At 42.5% G+C, this 10,810-nt stretch overlaps 1 protein-coding gene across 1 annotated transcript; it reads right to left on the minus strand.

Annotated features, from left to right (window-relative positions):
• Positions 1 to 450: 450 nt before the first annotated feature.
• On the minus strand, positions 451 to 9,217 carry LOC309565334 (dispanin subfamily A member 2b-like). The gene is made up of 2 exons (XM_082270248.1): positions 8,896 to 9,217; positions 451 to 784 (listed from the first exon to the last, which is right to left on the minus strand). The coding sequence occupies exons 1-2, from the start codon at positions 9,145 to 9,147 to the stop codon at positions 614 to 616; spliced, it is 423 nt and encodes a 140-aa protein (XP_082126374.1). The 5' UTR covers positions 9,148 to 9,217; the 3' UTR covers positions 451 to 613.
• Between the last annotated feature and the right edge of the window lie 1,593 nt (positions 9,218 to 10,810).

A 10,810-nucleotide genomic window follows, 5' to 3' on the forward strand; every position in this document is an offset into this window, starting at 1 on the left:
CAGGTATGTAACATTTTTAAAGAAACAAGCACCTTATATTTTGCCATCCCCTTTTTTGCCAACAATTCAGCTTTTAGTATCTACACTCTGACCCTTAGCTCAAATAAACACTTATGGATTAACACAAAAAAGTCAAAACTCAAAAATGATTGGTCCAATACTAATATTGACCTAAGCCAATGTGTAGCATGCCCCATGCCAATTCTTTTTGAGCTGCAGTCATAATGCTGAAAACCTTTATTCGGGTGTATAAAATGATTCTTTGGAATCTCTCAGAGTCAAGTGGTCTTTTTTTAGCAAAATTCATATATGCAAATATTATAAATGGCGAACCTAGTCTTCCTATACTAGGTAATACATTTTTTAAAAAAGCAACATACTTCATGTATCTGAGCACTATGGCAAGTGACCAGAACTAGAAACGAATGTGCAGAGATACTGGGAGATATAAGATTAATATAGCCTTTTATTGAGAGCATTATGCTGAATACCACACCCTCGGTACAAAAAAACAGCAGTTTTTAGGCAATCACACTATTATTTTGGGAGAAATAAACAGGTATATAAAGTAAAAAGAAAACATGGATGTTACAGCTGCAGGAATGGCTCAGTTTTATGTACGTCTGTTATAATATTGGACAGTCCAGACTCCAGATGCCATTAAGATGATCATGAGAATAAAGAGCAGTGAGGTTATAATAGTAGTAGCGATGTTCAGGCTACGGGCCGTGTCACTGTAACTCTTGGCACCAACTCTGTCTCCCACCAACTTCCGATCTCTGGACTGAAGAGGGAAATAAAAAAATGAAAGAAAGATTAGAGTTGTCTCAGGTTATAACACACCCTTTACAACCTAAAGCCCCATACACACGTACTGATCGTCGGCCGAACGATCGGCCGTCTTTTGTCCCCGGGCTGTCGTGTCTGTTGAAAACTGCAAAAGACTGCACACGAATTTTGTCGGCCAACAACAGCCGACTGCAGAAGTGATGTCATGTGATGGTTAACTTTCCTTGTCTTTTTTCTTTTCTGAGCATGCCCAGTCTTGCTAATCTGCTGTCTGTCGGCCGAAATCTGTACTGACTGGCGAACAATCGGCCGTTCTGGTGTTGGCCAACAAAAATTTTAATGCCTGCACGACAGATTCTGTTTGGCCGAAAATGCGCTGTCGGCTGTCGGAAGCATCATACTAACAAGCCGACAATCGGCCGATCGGTCGTCGGACGAATATTTACGGCCGACAATCGGTACGTGTTTACGGGGCTTTAGGCCCCTTTCACACATATGGTCCGTTCAGTTCATCAGTTCAGTCATGTCAAAATTTATCAGTTTTTCATCCATTTTTCATCCGTTTTTCATCCGTCAACGGATGGATGAAAAACGGACCGTATGTGTGAAAGGGGCCTTAGGGTGTGTTCAAGCAAAATTCAGCACATGGGACATTACTTACTATTAATCTGATTCCCCTGTGCTGCTAGCTCTTGCTTTCCTTGAAATCGTCCTCCTCTGCCCCTCCACCTCCAACTCCCCACTGTGCAGTCATGTTAGAACAGGAAAGGGGCCATCCCCAAGCTGTTCCCACAAGGTTGGGAGCATAAAATTGTACAAAATGTCCTGGTATGCTGGTGACTTAAGAGTTCCCTTCACTGGAACTAAGAGGCCAAACACAACCCCACGCCATAAACCCCCCTCCACGAAATGATTGCGTTTGGGGTGGAAACTTGACTGGCCTGCACAGAGTCCTGACCTCAACCAGATAGAACACCTTAGGGATGAATTAGAGCGGAGACTGCGAGCCAGCCCTTCTCATCCAACATCAGTGTCTGACCTCACAAATGCGCTTCTGAAAAAATGGTCAAACATAACAGTAGATACACTCCTAAACCTTGTGGACAGTCTTTCTAGAAGAGTTGAAGCTGTTATGGCTGCAAAGGTTGGGACAACTCAATGTTGAACCCTACGGACTAAGACTGGGATTCCCCTAAAGTTCATGTGCGGGTAAAGGCAGGAGTCCCAATACTTTTGACAATACAGTGTATGTTGCATTAGCAAGGGATGTGGACACCATGTCTGCATATAGACAATTAGGAACCTTATATCATTTGTCTTTATAATTATTGAACTTTATAAAATATGGAATTATTTAATTTATTGTATTAGGTGCTGCTGTATTTTTTTTTATGGGGACAACAGTAACACTTTAGGGGTAACTGGTAATAAATGGTACACATGTCATGGGTTTCTTGAGGTGTTGTGCTCTATGACAAGGGGCCTAAACATAGGCTTCTATAAAGATTTGCCTCATTTATAAATGTTGATCAGCACTTCTTAGAGGTATCCACAGACATTTGATAACTATTGTCTAAAGTATTTTATTTGCCTACTCAGATCGCCAATGCGTGTTTACGGTGGTGGGGTTGGCGGACAGATCGAGGTCCGTGTTATTTTAGAGGAAAACAAAAGTTATCAGTTGGTGAAAATGACCTGGGCAATCAAACTTCTCGAAATAGATGGGTATTTCACCCATACCAGGCAGCTATGCTAACAAGAATTTAGATCACCTAATCACTTACCTGTTTAACCTTTGTCATTCAGAGCATTTTTCCTAATTCTGGTGTAGCACCCTCCTAGATAGGTGGTAGGGTTAGGTACATTTAGTTATGGCCCAATGTATACAGTGGAGCTGCAGTTTGATGTTAGGCAAACTTAGTTTTGGCTCACTGTGTGGCTGTATTGAGTTTTCTGGTCTGTTCAGTGTTTCACTCACTGCAGGTTTGGTTGCTCTCTCTACTTTCTAGGGAACTGTGGGTTGTTCTGGAATATAGGTGGGGAGCAAGAAAAATGGGCGGCATGAATATATATACTTCAATCCCTGGAGGAGTGGCCTGGGTGGCTGCTTGGAGTCTATATGTATACACTAGATACAATATGAGACACAGAGCTTCCAGGTATTTTTCCTTAGAGTGAAATCACAACCTAATGCTGGCCATACACGCACAGAATTTCGGGCGAAAATGGTCGTTTTAGGAAAGATCGTTCGAAAATCGGGCCGTTAGTGAACGCAAGTTTACTGACGATTTCGATCGTGTGCCCGGCTAATGTCGATGGATCCACAGCGAAAAAACTTTTATTGTTTCTACGAAAGTTTTTATGTGTATGGTAAAATTGAAACGAAAATATTTTGACTCGTATTGTGCATGTTATCAAACGATCATTATGATCATGAAAACGATTATGTAAAAGAGTTTATTCTGTAAGTTAGTGGCCAATTCGCTTTCAACCGACGAATAATGGTTCAGTCTGCAAACGGCCGAAATTCTGTGTGTGTATGGCCAGCATAAGAGGGGCTGGTTGCCCCCAGGGCCGGTGCTACCACTAGGCAAACTAGGCAGCCGCCTAGGGCACACTGCCACCTAGGGCGCAGCCATGGCCAGTGCCACATTCCTCTCCTGTCACCTCCTAATCCCTAGTAAATTTCACCTCTAGAGAGGGGGGGGGTGCATGCAGGAAGGGGCATGTAGGGTTAGAGGGGGGAAGTGTGTATATGAAGGGGGGTGTAGGGTTAAAGGGGGGCAGTGTGTATGGGAAGGGGGTGTAGGGTTAAAGGGGGTATAGCATTAAAGGGGGGCAGTGTGTGCAGGAAGGGGGTGTAGCTTTAAAGGGGGAGTGTGTGCAGGAAGGGAGGGGGGCAGCGTGTACACGAAGGGGGGTGTAGGGTTAAAGGGGGAAAGTGTGTGCAGGAAGGGGGCGTATAATTTAAGGCGGCTGTATATACATAAAGGGGAGTGTAGGTTTAAAACGGGGCAGGAAAGGGAGCAATTTGTGCAGTTTTTTTTTTTTGGGGGGGGGGCAAGTAGCTGGTCTTGCCTAGGGTGCAAAATAGTCTAGCACCGGCCCTGGTTGCCCCTTAAGCAACCCTGCCATGTGCTCGCTCTTTGTGAGGCCTCAGCTGGGCTGGCCGAGGGGCCTGGAAGCTGAAAGTTACTGGAAGCTAATGGAGGGTGTCTGGAAGATTTTGGCCGGAGGCAACCATCATCTGAGGACATTTGTGAGTACAGACTATGTGAGAGATGCTAGAGACTGTGGACTGCTGCCACCCCTCGGGTGCTAAAGAGTCAGCTGGTGTCCTGAAGAGTGCAGTCCGTTTAGTGCTTTGTGAAGGGCCTCTGCTCAAACGAAGAAGCTTTTGTGCCATTAGGTACTACTACGAAGTCAAGTCCACTGACTGCTTTGGCAAGGACTTTGCTTACAGTTCTACAGAAGGAAGTTTAGTGTCCTCACTTTGTACATAGTTCTTTTGGAGTATCCATCTCAATTCCCTAACCCTATCCAAGTTACCCAAAAATAAAAACACCAAAAATAACACCCTGGACTATTTATTGAGCCAAAGAGTGAATGTGAGCCTGGCAGGCAGGGCAGTTGGAACCCTGAGCAACTTTCTAGCGGCTCCTATGGGGGTAGCGCTACACTGATAATAACCTATTGATTTGGCAGTAACTTATTTTGTCATTACTTACAATACGAAGGTGGTACATATACCCTTTTGACTCATTTTTTGAATTGTTTTCTAAAGCTGGCCATAAACCAGTAGAATGTCAATCACATTTTCATTCAATTTTCTATAGGTTAGCAGGGTCAAATCAGCATTCGTTTTTTGACTGTAGTGAGCAGGATGGAAAATTTGTAATTTAAAAGAAACTGTAAGGCCCCTTTCACACGGGCGTTCCATATGTCCGTATATCACCCCATCCGTTTGCGGGTGATATACGGACATAATGCATGTCAATGGGATTGCGGATGTCAGCGGATAACCATCTGCTGACATCCGATTTGCGTCCTTTCAGTTCTGTTCCGTTTTTTGGAACGGAACAGAACCCTATTTTTTCTTCCGTTTAAAAAACGGAAAGGACGCAAAATCGGATGTCAGTGGTGTCATCCGCTGACATCCGCAATCACATAGACATACATTTTGTCCGTATATCATCTGCAAACGGATGTGATGATATGCGGACATACGGACCGGATGACACAAATGTCATGCGTGTCCGTGAAAAAAAAAAAGTGCCGGAGCGGATCGCAATGCGGTCCGCTCCGTGTGAAAGGAGCCTAAATGTGGTTTTTGTTAGGAGGAAATTGTACATATTGCAATGAAATCTGTTTAATATGTTATGATTCCATTCAAATAGCAGGTGTGGATGAAGTTTTGAGAGCTTTCAAACCATTTTCGTTAGCTCAATGATAGCAAGAAAGAATGCTCTGATAAAAAAACTTTCAGAATTAAAAAACGGACGTTAGAAAAAAAAATCTCACCATGTTTGGCCAGCTTAAAAAATTTTTAATTTAATTTAATTTTATTTTCATTTCATTTTTTTTTTGAAAAATAGAAATACGACATAAAAATATTTTTCTCCAGCATGTCCAGGTTTAAACAACTTTTATTAAAGTGGTTCTAAACTCTTTTTTAATTATTTTTTTACCTTAGTGCATTCACTGCATTAGGATATAAAATGTCCCACTAACTGCTCCCCCCAACTCTATACACTTACCTGACACCTCCCACCGATCCAGCCCCTTCTCTGCGTCAGCACCACTTTTCTCTTTTTCTAGTCTAACAGGGGGCACTGAGCCATAGGCTCCTGCTGCTGTCTGTCAGTCAAGCTCCTGTGAGGAGGGAGTAGGGGGGGCGTGGCTTGCCAACACTGTGCGTCTATGGACACACACAGCCCAGCTCAGGAGCACATGTGCACAGGTGCCCTCGTCAAGAAGTTAGAAGCTCGCTGGGTTGCTAGCAAGTCAATAAGTACTGTATGTTTCTATACCTTCAGCCTTTTTTAAGAGACATGGGGAAAATACTTGTATTGTAGAGATGTTCTGAATATGTTTTCTTCTAATGGTGTGAACCCCTGCGCTACCAAGCTGTACAGTGCCTTGCGAAAGTATTCGGCCCCCTTGAGTTTTGCGACCTTTTGCCAAATGTCAGGCTTCAAACATAAAGATATAGAACTGTAATTTTTTTGTGAAGAATCAACAACAAGTGGGACACAATCATGAAGTGGAGCAAAATTTATTGGATATTTCAAACTTTGTTAACAAATAGAAAACTGAAAAATTGGGCGTGCTAAATTATTCAGCCCCTTTACTTTCAGTGCAGCAAACTCTCTCCAGAAGTTCAGTGAGGATCTCTGAATGATCCAATGTTGACCTAAATGACTAATGATGATAAATAGAATCCACCTGTGTGTAATCAAGTCTCCGTATAAATGCACCTGCACTGTGATAGTCTCAGAGGTCCGTTTAAAGTGCAGAGAGCATCATGAAGAACAAGGAACACACCAGGCAGGTCCGAGATACTGTTGTGGAGAAGTTTAAAGCTGGATTTGGATACAAAAAGATTTCCTAAGCTTTAAACATCCCAAGGAGCACTGTACAAGCGATAATATTGAAATGGAAGGAGTATCAGACCACTGCAAATCTACGAAGACCTGGCCGTCCCTCTAAACTTTCAGCTCATACAAGGAGAAGACTGATCAGAGATGCAGCCAAGAGGCCCATGATCACTCTGGATGAACTGCAGAGATCTACAGCTGAGGTGGGAGACTCTGTCCATAGGACAACAATCAGTCATATACTGCACAAATCTGGCCTTTATGGAAGAGTGGCAAGAAGAAAGCCATTTCTTAAAGATATCCATAAATAGTGTCATTTAAAGTTTGCCACAAGCCACCTGGGAGACACACCAAACATGTGGAAAAAGGTGCTCTGGTGAGATGAAACCAAAATCAAACTTTTTGGCAACAATGCAAAACGTTATGTTTGGCATAAAAACAACACAGCTCATCACCCTGAACACACCATCCCCACTGTCAAACATGGTGGTGGCAGCATCATGGTTTGGGCCTGCTTTTCTTCAGAAGGGACAGGGAAGATGGTTAAAATTGATGGGAAGATGGATGGAGCCAAATACCGGACCATTCTGGAAGAAAACCTGATGGAGTCTGCAAAAGACCTGAGACTGGGACGGAGATTTGTCTTCCAACAAGACAATGATCCAAAACATAAAGCAAAATCTACAATGAAATGGTTCACAAATAAACATATCCAGGTGTTAGAATGGCCAAGTCAAAGTCCAGACCTGAATCCAATCGAGAATCTGTGGAAAGAACTGAAAACTGCTGTTCACAAACGCTCTCCATCCAACCTCACTGAGCTCGAGCTGTTTTGCAAGGAGGAATGGGCGAAAATTGGTCTCTCGATGTGCAAAACTGATAGAGACATACCAAGTGACTTACAGCTGTAATTGCAGCAAAAGGTGGCGCTACAAAGTATTAACTTAAGGGGGCTGAATAATTTTGCACGCCCAATTTTTTCAGTTTTTTATTTGTTAAAAAAGTTTTAAATATCCAATAAATTTCGTTCCACTTCATGATTGTGTCCCACTTGTTGTTGATTCTTCAAAAAAAAATTACAGTTTTATATCTTTATGTTTGAAGCCTGAAATGTGGCAAAAGGTCGCAAAGTTCAAGGGGGCCGAATACTTTCGCAAGGCACTGTATATAACTATTGAACTAAATGTGTATTTAAATATATAAACAGAACAGCTGCTGTAAACACCAATTTGTGTTCCCACAAATAAAAGAACTAATTACTGGTGAAAGTGCTGTACTGCTAAATCAACAATAAAGTGTAAAAAAACTATAAAAAGTGTTGTACCATCATAATACTAATAATCATATTTGTATAAGCATTGATAACCAGTTCAAATCCACACGTTGCCCATTTAATTTCTTGAGGTACCGTGAAGTTACCGTTAGGTAATGTTAAGAGAGATCCCGGCAGATAGGAGGCCAAAGTGATCCCGACCTGAGGAGCTGGGAGATATTGGAATATACGTGCCATACTTCTATATGTTGGAGGTGAAAGTTCTGGGAGCCTGAAGGGAGCACATGGTGCTAATATATGAATAGCATAAGATTAATCACGTGAGATTGGAGCACTAAATGAATATTCTTGAAGGATTTTGGACTAATTGTTATGCTTAATTATGTATATTGGTGTATTGTGATCACTATAGGTACAATGCAACATGTGAATTTCCACTAGTTTTTAATGCTTATAAATATGGTTACTAGTATTATGATGGTTCAGCACATTTTATAGTTTTTTACACTTTATTATTGATTTAGCAGCACAACACTGTCACAAGTAATTACGTTTTTTTCTATTTTGCCCAAACGTCACTGAATAGCACCTTGTGTCATGGAGAAGATACTGCTTAAAGCCCAACCATGACTTTAATACATTTAAAAATACTGCCTGCAGTAGTTAAAATGAAGAAAATGGCTCTTAAGGCAATACTCACTCTATCTCCGCAGCTGTGCCCTTTCAATCCTCTTCTGGGCAGAGTGGCACCTAACACCATTCAGCCTACTTGTGAGCCCAGAGCATCATGGACACCTCCCCTGGGGGTGCATCATAAAGCCGCCCCAGGCTTACAACAGAATCTTGCAGGGGACAGCGTTCATGTCATTATTTAGTGTTGTTCTGTGCAACATTTGGGACCAATGCTGGAGGATATGAAGATGATCCTGGGAATCACATGATCAGACCAAGGATGCCAGAACAAAAAGGTGAAAAAAAACACAGGTGGTGTGGTGAAAAGGATGCGACTGCAAGAAATAGGGCCTGGGACTAGCTTGGGTGGAGTTGGACTTTAAAGAGTGTTCCATGCCTATGCAAAGTATATTGGATAGAGATATACAGTATGTGGCTATAATAGTTTCAATTTGCCACTGGCACCTTTAAAAGTAATTGTTGTTTGATATTACTACAAAATACCAATTGAGTCCCAATTTATGTACAATTCTCACTCTCATTATTATAAGGCTAGTATCTTACCTTCACAGAGAACACAAGAGCAGCAAACCCCAGGCAGCAGAAATTCATGTACATGGTGCTGAAGAAGGACCATAGGATGTGATCTTTGATCGTAGCATTGTCTGCAACGATGGTCACCACAGTAGATGTTGCTGGGTAATAACCAGGAGCATTGTACGCTGGCACTTTATCTGGTTGATAACCGTGGTTAACTTGACTGGTTTGCATTTCTTCTTTGGGGTTAAAGGAACTAGGTGGCTTCTGAGCTTCCATTCTGTATGAATATGTATAAAGGCTTGCTTGGAACCTGATGAAACTACACTGGAAAGTTACAGGGAGGTTTTATATGGTGCGAAAGGAAGGATATTTCAAAAGATCACATTTTAATTCCTATTTTCTTTGTCCTTCTTCCAAACTCCTACACTTTTTTTAGGTACTGTCTGGTGCGCATCTAGTTTCAGGCACCTTTCACAATCAAGAAAGTGTTGCAAAATTAAATTGACCTGAAGAAATGTGTTCTCCCTTACAGTGCATCTGGAAAGTATTCACAGCGCTTCACTTTTTCCACATTTTGTTATGTTACAGCCTTATTTACAAAATAGATTCAATTCATTATTTTTCTCAAAATTGTACAAACAATACCCCATAATTTTAATGTGAAAAAAGTTGGTTTGAAATCTTTGCATATTTATTAAAAATAAGAAAATGAAAAAAAATCACATGTACAGAAGTATTCACAGCCTTTGCTCAATACTTTGTTGAGCCCCCTTTGGCACCAATTGCAGCCTCAAATCTTTTTGAGTATGATGCTACAAGCTTGGCACACCTATTTTTGGGCAATTTCTCCCATTCTTTTTTGCAGGACCTCTCAATCTCCATTAGGTTGGATGGGGAACACAGATGCACAGCCGTTTTCGGATCTCTTCAGAGACGTTCAATCGGGTTCAAGTTTGGGCTCTGACAGGGCCACTCAGGGACATTCACAGAGTTGCCCTGTAGCCACTCCTTTGTCATCTTGGCTGTGGGCTTAGGATCATTATCCTGTTGAAAGATGAACCTTTGCCCCAGGGTGAGGTCCAGAGCGCTCTGGAGCAGGTTTTTTAAATCAAGGATGTCTCTGTACATTGTGGTATTCACCTTTCCCTCGATCCTGACTAGTCTTCCAGTTCCTGCCACCACCATGCTTTACCGTAGGGATAGTATTACGCTTGCCATTCAGGCCAAAGAGTTCAATCTTTGTTTCATCAGACCAGAGAATTTTGTTTCTCATGGTCTGAGAGTTCTTCAGGTGCCTTTTGGCAAACTCCAGGTGGGCTGTCATGTGCCCCTCCCACATATCGAGTTCCCCCCCCCCCCAGCAAGTAGCTTGCTATGGGGGCACCCGAGCCGAGCTACAGCTCAGTGCGTCCATTCAGGCAGGAGCTGCCATTCGGCCCCGCCCCCTCTCTCCCCTGACTCATTGACTTTGATTGACAGCCACAGGAGCCAATCAGGAGGGAGAGTCCCAGGACAGCCAAGGGACATCGCTGGACAAACAGGGGGCACAGGTAAGTATTAGGGGTGCTCCAAACAAAATAAGGTGAATGAACCACCTTTCTCCTGCACTCAGACAACAAGGCTCCCCGACTGCTCTTCCCACCGGATTTTACAAATGGTGTCCCGGATGGCTACGGTCTTGCTGCCCTAAAGGACTGGGGCAGTCCAACAGTACTGTAAATAGAAAACACAAAAAAGGGCGCACTCACCTAGCGCATTATCCTCAATATTGGCTTTATTGTTAAAACATAAAAATGGCTACTCACAAACACAGGTGAAAATCAATCATATCGAACTCAAGAACTTGAGTATCAGGAGTAGTCCATACGAATGTCCATTGTCCTATTAGGCATACACCTCTTCCTCAGAGCCACTTTGTCATGATCTACTCACAGGTTTA

Source organism: Pelophylax lessonae (assembly GCF_965119305.1).
Source record: "Pelophylax lessonae genome assembly, chromosome: 10".
In the NCBI taxonomy this organism is placed as follows: Eukaryota; Metazoa; Chordata; class Amphibia; order Anura; family Ranidae; genus Pelophylax; species Pelophylax lessonae.